This window comes from Leguminivora glycinivorella, chromosome Z (genome assembly GCF_023078275.1).
Source record: "Leguminivora glycinivorella isolate SPB_JAAS2020 chromosome Z, LegGlyc_1.1, whole genome shotgun sequence".
In the NCBI taxonomy this organism is placed as follows: Eukaryota; Metazoa; Arthropoda; class Insecta; order Lepidoptera; family Tortricidae; genus Leguminivora; species Leguminivora glycinivorella.
Window position 1 is genome coordinate 20,852,902 of NC_062998.1, and position 13,655 is coordinate 20,866,556.

A 13,655-nucleotide genomic window follows, 5' to 3' on the forward strand; every position below is an offset into this window, starting at 1 on the left:
ACATGTCATATCATGTCATTCAATAAAAATTTACTAAATTAGTTACTGTAGTTGCTTTGAAAATTGTTTCATGATTTCCTTTAAAATAGATGTACACTAAAAGTATTTTCCATTGAAATTTTGGATTAAGAGTTATTCTTTTGTACAAAAATTAGAGTCGACTGCGGTTACATGTTTATACACACTCACTAAAATTGTTGGGGTCGAAGGAAAAACAGCAATGGGTCCTCCGCCCGTCGTCACAGGAATCTCCCCTAAAGAAGGACCCCCTGGCACCAGAGTAACTATTCGGGGTGAATTTCTAGGAACTAGCGCAACAGACTTAATAGGCAAGTAAAGGCTATTTATACCTTATTAACATACTATGTGTAATTCAGGGGCGTTTTTGATATTTGACTGTCTAGATCTCTAAGAGTCTAATAGACTCATTTTGGTTTTTGTGGTGATTGTATGGTCACGCAATCAAGTGTTGGTGTCTGCTAAAATCAATACAATAGGGTATTTTACTGATTAGATGTTACATACAATAGGCTATTCAGAAATTTTAATAAACATTATGTTTGTAATAAAGTCATTTGTGTTAAGTATGTGTGAATTTGAATAATTTGATTTAATCTTTAATTTTATTGTGATTATTATAGAGGTTTAAACTCTCTTTGATTTAGTAGAACAGTTTGAAAGGCATTCTGCCCATAGTATATTATAGGCCCTAATTTATATTATTATATGTATATAATAATCATCAGGATGCAAAAACAGCTGTGCTTTGACTCTAGGAAAAACTGCTGCCGCGAAGGAGTTGCTTATTTAATGCTTAGCTTGCTATGCAATGCAATGTTTAGATAGAAAACGAGAACTGAAGAAACTTTGATGAAAGTTTTCTGACGAATTCAGACAACATGTTAACTAGGACACCTATATGGACATATTAACTTTATTTTATTATTATTTATAAATGTGTGTTGACGGTTGTTAATTTCACTTTCTTATATATTCTGCAACCTTCATGTTTTTTATGCTGCTGCTATATTGCTGTTTTTAATCGGTATATATTTTTTACCCTTTATAAAGCGAAATATTTCTGATTTTGATTCAACCATTGAAGAGAGAATACAAGTTTGAATTGTGTGAGAAATGTAGCCCCCATAGCTAGGCGAAGTAATTTTTTTTGAGTTTCTGACCAAATTTCAGATCTATCTGAAATGAGATATTCAGTCACTCATGCAAAACATATTTTGTTGTACAGTCAATTGTGAAAAGTTGGTGTATGAAATGACTCAAAAATATGTCCCATTGCTATAAAAGTTAACATTGTCAGCATAAGAGGTATGGGACATATTTATAGTGACTTATTTTTGAGTAACTTTTGTTCTTACACCTATGATTTTACACTCGATAGTTCCTGGAGCTGATAGTAGTTCGAGATAGGTACAAACAGACTGCATCAAAACTGCAATTTATATGGGAACTGCAGGGCAATGTAGTAGTCAGGGGTACAGTTGCAGTTACTTAACTGAAATTAATAAATATTGACCTAAAGAATCTTTCCTTAAAGTCAACGGAATTCAATAAAAATAGGTTGTATACATAATATATGTATTTACCTATATTTAAGTTATTCATAGTTATAAATTTATTTTTCAGGTCTTCTAATATGTGGCTGCGATTGCCTCCTTTCCGCGGAGTGGAAGAGTAAAAACAAAATTGTAGCGCGTTCAGGACCATGCAAAGGGCGCGGAGACATTATTGTCACTACCAAATCTGGAGGCGAAGGGACGTCTACCGTCCAATTTAGAGGTTTTGTATGCTTTTCAAATCATGGTTGTAATAAAGATGTTTAAATATATAAATAAATATTACAGGATATTCTTACACAGATTGACTGAGCCCCACGGTAAGCTCAAGAAGGCTTGTATTGTGGGTACTCGGACAACGACATACATAATATATAAATACATTAAATACTTATATACATAGAATACATACATAACTCAGGAAGAAATATCTGTGCTCATCACACAAATAAATGCCCTCACTGGGATGTGAACCCAGGACCGCGGCTTCGCAAGCAGGGTGGCCAGACTGGTTGTTCCATGTATGAAAATTTGGTAGTAGCAAGGATTATTTATATAGGATTTACATACTTCATACTAAGAATCGTACCTCGATTTTTTAGCGCCACCTATTAAATACTATAATAACTACGCCGATGATGCCTACAATTATTTTTTTATGTGTCGTGACGTCATATCATGATTTTGAAATAAAGAAATATGTAACTTGTTCTTATAAAAAATAAACACCCGCAAAAATATTTAAAGATAGATAGATAAAGATAAAAATCATTTATTGTATAAACCATTCTACATATGGCGTCTTAACCTAGGTTACAAGAAAAACTTATTTTCTAAACACTTAAGGCAACAAACACTAGATACTGATTACACATAAAAACCAGTTACACAAAGAAAAACGCAAAAATAGATGGTGCATCAGTAGAACAAAAAAACAGGGATTGTGAAATAAACATTGGCGCCTGTGTAGTGGCAACAAAAGGACGCCACTCAGCATATGCTATGATATGAATACCACAGCGCTGGTCTTCCGTAGCGCCCCGGGTTGAGGGGTAGCTTTAGAACTATTACCTAGGTATAAAATCTATAATATTGCAGTGCACAAGAACTCAGATATCGACGGGGACAGTTGTAGTTGGAAATATGCATACCTACACAAAGATACTATTTATCGAAACAGTTAAGGGCAGGTTTAGATACATTTGTTTTTTAATCTATCTATTATGTATAAAAGACATATTAAAAGTATATTTAATAATAATTGAAACTGTATATTTTGGTGCAATAGAAAATACGTATAATATATTAATAAGAATCCACGGAACGCTGCGAGCACGGCATCTGCAGACTGAAAAGATATTTTTTAAATTTGAATTTAAAAGTGAATATAGACGTGGCATTACTTATAGGAGGAGGTATGTTGTTCCAGCATTTCGTAGCAGAGTAACGAAAACTGCCACGAAATGCTGCTGCATTGCCGTGTCTCGGACAGATTATTAGACAGATAGTCGAGTGGCTTCTCTGGTCGGGTGGGTGGAAAACTTTAATTTATTGTAAAGATACGGAGGTTGTTGATAATGGATCACACCGAAAAGCAGACAAGCAAAGTGCAAAGAACGTCGTGCACCCATTTTCAACATTCTACCACTATTGAGATAGGGAGTGACATGTGTTTGGGGAGGGATGGGGAAGCAGAAACGGGCGCAGGCGTTTTGAATGCGTTGAAGAAGAGTTTTTGGGGAAAATATGATTTTGGCCACTTCCAGGCTGCGAACAGCGCCATCTAGTTTTAAGCCTAAAAGGGCCATACATTTCAGGGGTACGCTTTTTTGTATGGGCTTTGTCAGTCCAGTATTAAATCGTTCTTGGTAGTAGATTACAAAAGGAGCTGGTACTTGGTCCCAACATTACTTATATCGTAATTACTTCTGTTGTGAAATAATTTCTTAACAATAATATTTCATTTTGTAGGCTACCACGAATCAATCGGGCCAGTGAAGGAGAGTGCGGTGTGGGTGGAGGAGGCGGCGCCACCGTCGCTGCCGTGGGGCCGGCGGCCCATGTCGCCGGCCGCCTACACGCCGCCCGACCCCCTGGGGCTCTCCACTGAGGGAGATGACTGCAAGTTTCCCGAGGAGGAACTGCTCGAACTCTTCCCTGATGGGTAACTGCTCTATTGTTTGTCTTCTTTACAAATCTTATATACGGTGCTCGTGAGCATTGCGAGAGATTTTAACCAGCTATTTCTTTGGCCAAAAGAAAGAAAAAAAAATACAAATGAGGAAATTTGCAAAAAAAAATTCTTTATATTTGATATTTTTTCTAAACACCTCAGTTTTGAAAGGTTTTGACATATATCAATGAGGAGTGAGACTATTTTCCATAATGGCATCAACGTCGTTAAAAAAGCCTTTTGTACCGAGTAACAATAAAAGAAAAGAAAAAAAAATGGTAATAACTCTGAATCTGTAACTAGGCGAAATCCAGAAAAGTATATTATGACATTTTAGTCTAAAAATGGTATCAGGAATATGCTGTTAAAATTTCTCGCAATGCTCACGAGCACCGTGTATACTAACCCTCTTATTCATAAACGTTCACTAAATCAAGTCGATAAAGTTTGTTTGTCCCTTTCTATCACACCAATACGTCGGAAAGGGACAAACGAACTTTACCGCCTTGATAACTTTTATGTACGTTTAAAAAAAGGGTGTATATGTAGATCGTACTATACAGCAGAGCCAAATATACATAGTTTGCGCTTTTCGGTATAATGATTCAAGTTTTTGTTATTGGCATTATAAGTATTTTACCACAAATGTAATCAAGAGCCTTTTTGTATCAACCACCAAAGTAAAATACTTATCTTTTTATTTTTATGTTACATACAGTTCTGGAAAACTGTCGGATGAGAACTTCCAGCCAGGTTGGTATCTACTAGAACACCACAGCAACACATCCTTTGAAGATTTGAGAGCTGGAATGGTGTTTCTACAAAGGAAGGTAATTAATGTAATACCTACTATTATATGTTATTTACTATTGTTTAAAATAATCCCTTCTTTATTTCCTGATTTTAATGTTGTTTTTTGTGAAAAGGTTGAGAGCCAAAAAGAGGGGCAACTAAGCTTTCTAAAAGCAAACACAGGGGCAGTTATGGACCAACTGGATCGCTTGGTGCTCCTAAAGAACATGTACGAAGAGGACCAAAGGAAGAGTGGGAAAGAACCCTTGCCTAGTCTGCAGGCAGCTATTGAAGGTACTTTATATTAAATATGAGCATTGCTCATCTCAGTTGCATTGCGTATTTCTTAATTCGTGTCTTTCTGTACTTCTGTATTCGTCATTCGTTCTTTACATGATAGAAGTCGGATTACATCATGACTATCGATAACTTCAAAGGGCCAGTTGCATCAACCACATTTGACAGACCCATCATCGTCACGCAGCAGAGGTCTATGGAACTTCCCATACAATAAAATTTAACAAATGCTTTAACGGTGACAGACGGTTTGGTGCAACCGGCCCTAAATCAAGCAAGAGTCTACCACGAAAGATAAACTTTGAGGAAGAAGGATAACCACCAGACGGCGGGCATTTTTATCTGTCACTCCAATCGGAATAGAGTAAAAAGACGCCATCGCGGTTACAGAAAAGTGTGTGTGTCTGTGTGTTTGTCCATCTTTCACGGCAAAACGGAGCGACTAAATGACGTGAGTTTTTAAGTGGAGATAGTTGAAGAGATGGAGAGTGACATAGGCTACTTTTTGCCTCTTTCTAACCCCCTCTGCAATTTTCGAATTTTCTGCGAGCGAAGCCGCGGGCAAAAGCTAGTCTTTCATAACATAGGAAAGTATCCTGTAAGGTGATTTGACTCGTTAGCACTTACTCCTATTCCTTGGCTAAATTGGCTAATTTTTTTTAATGCTACGTCGGTGGCAAACAAGCTACGGCCCGCCTAATGGAAAGCGGAGTATTTAATTTAGATGTGTATATTTAACAATTTTTCTGTTTGTAAATACTTATTAATCGTTTATCAAGAGCAAAGCCATGCGGCATACCAATAAGCTTGGACCTTACCCCACCTCGGACAGTGGCGATGAAATATATGAAAGAGGCGCGTTCCTACGCACACAGTCTAAGCTCGTGTAGGTGAACGCGTACCATGCTTGTATGTGTGAGATATGACAGGTCGACAGGTCGCGTCTTTGACAGGCTGTAACTGTGAAGCTGTGTACAGATTATGCGCGGCAAACACTCGAACATCTTGTACGCAGACTGAAATAGATACCATACACTAAAGAAAAAGCGATCAAGCCTACTGGTGCGAAGCCGGAAATCGAACCCGGGTCTCCAGCTATCGTGGCTGACGTGCTAAACCGCTACACCACCCCGACCGCAAATAATAATAATAATTTGATTTGTTCCCTACATAGATCTTGTACACAGGGTTTTGTACGTCTACATTGGCCGCGGCGATCCAATGTTGGAGTGATTGCCGCGCATAATCTGTACACAGCTTGAGGTGGGAGTGGTAATCTTTAGTCTACTGTGAGCTCAGGTTGTAACTGTTGTGTCACATCTCGGACACTGGCGGTCAAATACATGAAAGAGGCGCGTTCCTAGCACACATTCTAAGCTCGTGTAGGTGAACACGTACCATGCTTGTATGAGTGAGATATGACAGGTTGACTGTTCGCGTTTTTGACAGGCGGTAACTGTGAGGTGACCGAGAGGGGGTGGGCGGCGCTTTCTGCGGGGAGCGGGAGTGGCCATACTGTACGATAGTACTCTTACGGCTCAGCCACGACACTGGGCTTAGCGCGGCAGCGTTGAGCGGCGGCCATACATTGGAGCTGCCGCTCACCGCTGTCGCGGTTAGACCAATGTCGTGGCCGGGCCGTTTTATTTATAGTGTGGTTGTGTGCAGAGTCGATAGTGCTGGCAGACTCCCTGTTCTCTGAGATCCTGGCGCGCAAGGAGAACGCGGACCGCACGCGCGAGGCGCTGCTGCTGCTCACGCGGCACAAGTTCCTGTTCCAGCTGCCCGCCTCCATCGACAAGAACATACGCAAGAAGGAGTACGACCTCGTCGTCAACGACTACACGAGGGTCAACAACTTGTTCGGCAACACTGATGTTAAGGTAACTGTTCGAGTTGTGTATGCTCACCGGCATAAGTAAGTGATCATTTCTATACCTTGTCATATTAACGTCTTGTTTGAAATGTCATACGAAATTGACAAACGATTAAAAGCGACATGGTACAGAAATCATCACTTCTTTATGACGGTGACTGTATCGAATTTCAAAATCGACAAATTTCCATAAGTTTGCTCCTTTAATGTACACCTGGGCAATAATTTCGTTCTTCTGTTTAAACTAGTCTTGACACCTAGTTCCATGTCTTCATAAGTATTTCGGTGTTATTTCTTGTGATGATGGTTGATTATCATATGTACATATATTTCAACTTGTTTCTTGTTGTATTTAGTTGTTTCAGAAAATTCTCGCTGAAATAGACAAGAAAATAGAAGACCTAAAGGAAAATTTGTATAACAGAATGAAAACGATGCCTGTCAATGTCCAAGATCAAATAAAGTATATCAAGTAAGTATTTATTTATGTCGGTTAACACTATCAAAATACAATCCCAATAAGTGCAATGATTTTGTTCGAAGTTCAGACCAACTTTGACGTGTGAAGAAGGCAACAGTACTTATCTAGAGTACCCACTCTCATGCATCGAAACAATGTACGATGCAACTTATACAACGCTGTCAGCGGCTGATAGCTTCAAAAGCAAATGTTTGCATGTGAATTGTAAAATTCACATATGTAGTTAAAGTTATAGAAATACGTTAATTATTTAAGTATTTCTATTTTATATAGTTGTAAACCTATAATCCTCCGAAACAAGTTAAGATGTTTGTATAAGTTTCAACTGAAGCACAACACCGTCAAAGCGTTATTTGTATTGTATTCTTGTTTCTACAGATTGTTGATCAGTCTCAACTGGGAAGGCGACGCGGCGTGGGTGGCGATCACGAGCCGCAAGGAGTACCTGCTCAGTCTTCTGAACAAAGTGAAGGATCACTTTAAACAGATCGAGGATCAAGAAAACGCAGGTTAGTTATACACATTTAATACCAACGCCTTTGTAGTCCTTAATAACTCTTCGACAAGCTTGCTCCTATTCGGCGCACATCTTTAGTACGAATAAATACGGGTACACCTTAAAAATGGATATTTGAATTATTTGATTGGATATTGTTGTATAGTTTACAACTTACAATCGAATATTAAGCGAAGTATAGGTACAATACGGGCATGGGCAAAATTCCTATTTTATTCTCTTATATTGGCCCTCGCTTACTATTACGAATGTTTAATGTCCTACTTGTTAGTTGTTCTGTTTTAACATGGGTTTTAATTTTTATTTAACTTAGGGTAGGGGACATAATATTTACCGCCATGATTTTAGACTGTATTTGTGAAATTCGCGGAATTCAATTTTGAATAATTTTTGGCAATCTTCTGTCTTATTAAGGGCCAGTTGCATCAACCACATTTGACAGACCCGTCAGCGTCACGCAGCAGACGTCTATGGAACTTTCCATACAAAATAGCATTTAACGAACGCTTTAACGGTGACAGACGGTTTGACATCGGAAGTAGGAAAGATTACAAAGGAAAAAATCCACGATGGCGACATGTATAAATGGGATATCGACCGGATAATGTGAAAACGCACTAAGGGTTAGAATCCGTACTTCAGTAGTATCGATTGTGGTTCACAATGACATACGTTGCACACGCACAGGCAAGCGCAAGTCGCGCGAGGCGGAGGGCGAGGGCGCGTGGAGCGCGACGCGCGCGGCGTGGTGCGGCGCGGCGTGCGGCGCGCTGGCGGCCGAGCTGCACGCGCTGTGGCCGCTCGCGCGCCGCTACTTCGCGGGCGAGCTGGCCGGCGCGCCCGCCGACCCGCAGCGCCACGCCGACCTCAAGGTGAACACTCGCTCACTCGTAAGCTCGTTAGCACATGATTGGCGCGAGAGGCGTTGCGAGATAGATCACTCGTCTCCTTCTAATTGTAATAAGGACGGGTAGTCTATCTCGCGGCGACATACTCTCGAGGCAATCATGTGCTAGCCGTGCTGCACGTGCTAGTAAAACGCAGCAGTAGCCGTATGTCAAAAGATGCCATTGCTACCGATCTGCACACTATCGCGTTTGGTGCGTATACTAGGAAGAACTTACAGCCCTCTATCGAATTGCTAAATAGTGCAAATTCTTATGACATATAGGTAACGCCTGGAATCCGTTATAATGATACATTTCAACGATTTTTCCATCCAAAATGAAAACGTCAAAAATACCTCAATAATGCTATTTGTTTACTGCTGATGAAAATTAGAACACAATTTTCCATCTATTTATTATTTCTTGTTTAGTAATTTAATGTTAGCTCTTACTTCCTTATTCATAAACGTTCCCTAAAGTTATCAAGCCGATAAAGTTCGTTTGTTCCTTTCTATCACATCAATACGTCGGAAAGGGACAAACGAACTTCATCGGCTTGGTAAATTTAGTGAACGTTTATGAATAAGGGGGTATATCTTCATGGTTCCGTGACCACGTCTTCTCATGACGTATCGAATTCCTACTGCGAGTCCTCACTCCCTCGAATTGTGCCTTGTTTGTACATTGTATTGTTTTGACAGGAAATGATAATAGCGGGCGTGGAGGTGTTCGCGGTGCACATGCGCGCGTGCCTGCTGGCGGGCGGCGGCGGCGCCGTGCCCGTGGACGCGCTGCGCGCCCGCCTCGTGGCCAACCTGCGCAGCCTGCGCGACGCCTACGACTCGCTGCTCAAGCTGGACCTGCCGTCGCAGGTAACACTGCACACTTGTACTGCACACAGCGCCGCCTCGTGGCCAACCTGCGCAGCCTGCGCGACGCCTACGACTCGCTGCTCAAGCTGGACCTGCCGTCGCAGGTAACACTGCACACTTGTACTGCACACAGCGCCGCCTCGTGGCCAACCTGCGCAGCCTGCGCGACGCCTACGACTCGCTGCTCAAGCTGGACCTGCCGTCGCAGGTAACACTGCACACTTGTACTGCACACAGCGCCGCCTCGTGGCCAACCTGCGCAGCCTGCGCGACGCCTACGACTCGCTGCTCAAGCTGGACCTGCCGTCGCAGGTAACACTGCACACTTGTACTGCACACAGCGCCGCCTCGTGGCCAACCTGCGCAGCCTGCGCGACGCCTACGACTCGCTGCTCAAGCTGGACCTGCCGTCGCAGGTAACACTGCACACTTGTACTGCACACAGCGCCGCCTCGTGGCCAACCTGCGCAGCCTGCGCGACGCCTACGACTCGCTGCTCAAGCTGGACCTGCCGTCGCAGGTAACACTGCACACTTGTACTGCACACAGCGCCGCCTCGTGGCCAACCTGCGCAGCCTGCGCGACGCCTACGACTCGCTGCTCAAGCTGGACCTGCCGTCGCAGGTAACACTGCACACTTGTACTGCACACAGCGCCGCCTCGTGGCCAACCTGCGCAGCCTGCGCGACGCCTACGACTCGCTGCTCAAGCTGGACCTGCCGTCGCAGGTAACACTGCACACTTGTACTGCACACAGCGCCGCCTCGTGGCCAACCTGCGCAGCCTGCGCGACGCCTACGACTCGCTGCTCAAGCTGGACCTGCCGTCGCAGGTACGAGTAACATGCTATTATCTTCCCTTATACCTACACCTAGTTGACCTGTCACTCTGCTCAAGCTAAGTCTGCCGTATCAGGAGTGCAAATAGTAGTACGCGACACAGCAGCTTAGGTATAACACTTATAACCAAAGAGGATCGAGTATTATACAGAGTTACTGTCAAAGTAAAATATGTAATCACAGTGCATAGACTGCCATCTCTCGACACAGGCTTAAAACTTTTGAACCTCAGTTTTGACAATTTGGTCCATATTGTTAACTTGATATGTGTTAAAATGTCAAATATTAATATTAGCGCCATCTAGCCGAGCGTTCCCAAAGGTGTAACGCCATCTAGGTCACCGTACCTTTTTCTCTATGGCTTTGAGGTACGTTTTTTTCTTAGACTTTATCCGTCTATATGGAGTTACATATGTCTTTGGTTAGAACAAAACAGTCATGCCCATCGTTGAACACCATTTTGAATTCTTCGCTCGCTTATATATCCGCCGATATCGGATGTAGGAAGGATTTCAAAGGCAAAAATCAAAGATGGCGGCTTAAATATCGGATCGGATAATGTGAAAACGCACTTACTTGGGCGGGATCTTTGCTCAGGTTAACTGAATGTGTTTTAACACAACATATTTCTCCCTCGCTATGTTCATTAGTGTCGTTAAAACGATTGTTTCCCGACAGCCACTCAGCATAGTGGAGAAGGTGATCTTCGAGTACCGCGCGCACGGCATGGGCGTGTTCCTGCAGCGCGCGCTGCGCCGCGTCAAGGCGCTCGGCGACCACGAGGCGTGGCGCGTCGACCACTTCTCCGACTACGGCGCTGTTACCAACCTAGTAACTATACTTGACCTACTTCAGCTACAAGTACACGAGCTTATACTGTGTGCGTAGGAACGCGACTCTTTCATATGTATGCATGTTAATTATAAGATGTAATGTTTTGAAAAGAAGTGGCCCGCCGAGTTTCTTGCCGGTCCCGTAGTGGATACCCCCCTCCAACTGAGGGGGGACTGAAATCTTCTCGAGGCTGAGGCGTAGGGTTAGAGCCGGCGTAGCTTTATTTGACGTTCATAAGCGCATTGTAATATGCCTACTTGGAAAATAAATATTTCATTTCATATATTTGATCGCGATTGGCCGAGGTGTGACGGAGCTTTCTTATCGCGAATTAGCGAAGTAATATTTTACTTTTACAGTGAAACCTGGATAAGTGAGACTTCAAGGGACGACAAAATTTATCTCACTTAAAGAGGTATTCCACTTATTCAGGGTCTCAGTTAGACAGGCATAATAAAATGTTTGTCTCATTTACAGAGGGTATCACTAATAGAGGCCAGAATAAAGGGTATGCCAGTTATAGAGGTGATAAATAAGGTGTTTTGCATATAGTTATTATTAATTGCATACTACTTAAAAGAAAAGGTAAATAAGCCTTGTATATAAATAAAATATAAGACTAACGTCATTGTGTCTTAAAACTTTTATAGAGGTATATTATGAAATTATTTTTTTTAATATTTTTATGTAAATTATCAGATTTTAGTTTTAATTACTTAAAATAACCAAGAAAACCCTTAAACTCGTCTGAACACAAAAAGGATCAATCGCGTAATTTAAAGATAGGCTAAGAATTATAAAAAATATGGAAGTAGATTTTCAATGAAGTCCAAGTTACAGAGGTCATAGATTGACTGTGTCTCAGATACAGACGTAATAATTTATATAATTCTTAAGGTGGCTCGCTTTCCATACAAAAAACATCTACCATTTATTTAGTCACCGCACACTACAACTAAATAAAAATATGCGCATACATCTAATATATGCGAATGTTGGAGATGAATGTTGATGGATGGAGAGGGAGGGGTAAACCCAAACAACGATGGATGGATTGTGTGAAAGAGGACATGAGAAAGAAAGATGTGAGTGTTGAGATGACGAAAGATAGGGGAGAATGGAAGAGAAAGACATGTTGTACCGACCCCACATAACGTGGGATAAGGGTAGGAGGAAGAAGAGAAGACATCTACTATACATTATCCGTCGTCGCGGTAGTGAATGAAATACATTGTTTCATACAGAAATCATGGACAAATCCTTGTGAATTTTTTATTAATTTTACGTAAATGTGCGTGCCAAATTTTGTGTACAGACACAGAGCCGTCATATTTCGCGCATTTTTAGTTGACATTGTCATCAGTGACATTTGGCTCTTGACAAGTAATTATTTAAAGATATTGGTTTAGTTAACTCAAGCAGACTCAGAAATAATGACGCATTTTGTCAACAAAGATACATATCGTGCAAGAATATTATATACCATGGATTTTGCGTGCCGACCAATGAGTTGAAGCCAGGTTCATTCACCTTTACTCCTATGTTCTATCTCTTTCCGACACTGTGATGTATTGCAAGATTAGTTACTAAAAAAAACGTATAAAACATTCTTCAATCAAATTGACTTACTTTTCTTTGTATTATACGAAAAAAAACTCAATCAAAAACCTTATTTCTCCGGTATTTACCTCCTGCGTACTATGGGAACACTAATAATAAAAAAATATGCCCGATATGTCAGAATTGTCAAAAGTCATTCACCGATTCAGATATTTATTTTGCGAAATAAACGTTTTTCGACGATTTACTTAAGTTCTGCGCTATGTATTGCATAGTGAACCATTGTGGAAGTAAATGGAAACCGAAATCCGACGTAAAATTTCACAAGTAAGTACTTATTTTACCAAAATGTTCATAAACCTCGCTGGCAATAAATTATCTGCTATTTTGCTTGTAATCTTGGTTAGTTCTTATCATTATATTGTTTTCATTGTCTCAAATTATATCAAAATTCCCACGAATAGGTTTAGAACGATAAATATGACCTTTAAAGAAAAATAATGCTATGTGTGGTTTTACGACTAGGGTGACCAATCTTTTTTCTTGCATGGTATTTACTCTTATTGAATGGAGCTAAATCTATCAACTTGGTACGGTTTCTATGTTCATAGTTCATATCACAGTATAATAATACCAACTTTATTGTTTATGTCTTTACAATTAACATGAATAATATTAAACTTTCAGTGTTCCAAAAGATGAAGGAAGGAGGCAGCGTTGGCTGTCGATTGTACCGATAAAAGGAAATGTTTCAGAGCGTTCGACAATTTGCAGATTTGCACTTTAAGCCTGAAGATTATGACACAGAAAGAAATTTTAAAAATCGGTCCAGTAACGACGGAGATATCGTGGCATAAACATTAAATTGAGATACATATATATATATATACATGCGAAGAGAATTGAAATACGTACGAATTGAGAACCACCTTCCTTGAGATTTGGGGCGGCGC

At 41.0% G+C, this 13,655-nt stretch overlaps 1 protein-coding gene across 1 annotated transcript in view; it reads left to right on the forward strand.

Moving 5' to 3' along the window:
* Positions 1 to 13,655, forward strand: part of LOC125241300 (exocyst complex component 2) — a 25,633-nt gene continuing 11,978 nt past the window's right edge. The window contains exons 1-11 of the mRNA XM_048149706.1: positions 1 to 329; positions 1,645 to 1,797; positions 3,546 to 3,738; positions 4,466 to 4,577; positions 4,674 to 4,833; positions 6,505 to 6,719; positions 7,069 to 7,184; positions 7,572 to 7,702; positions 8,398 to 8,582; positions 9,299 to 9,469; positions 10,987 to 11,139. Coding sequence (XP_048005663.1) covers positions 221 to 329; positions 1,645 to 1,797; positions 3,546 to 3,738; positions 4,466 to 4,577; positions 4,674 to 4,833; positions 6,505 to 6,719; positions 7,069 to 7,184; positions 7,572 to 7,702; positions 8,398 to 8,582; positions 9,299 to 9,469; positions 10,987 to 11,139 — 1,698 coding nt within the window. The 5' untranslated portion in view covers positions 1 to 220. The remainder of the gene's footprint in view (positions 330 to 1,644; positions 1,798 to 3,545; positions 3,739 to 4,465; positions 4,578 to 4,673; positions 4,834 to 6,504; positions 6,720 to 7,068; positions 7,185 to 7,571; positions 7,703 to 8,397; positions 8,583 to 9,298; positions 9,470 to 10,986; positions 11,140 to 13,655) is intronic.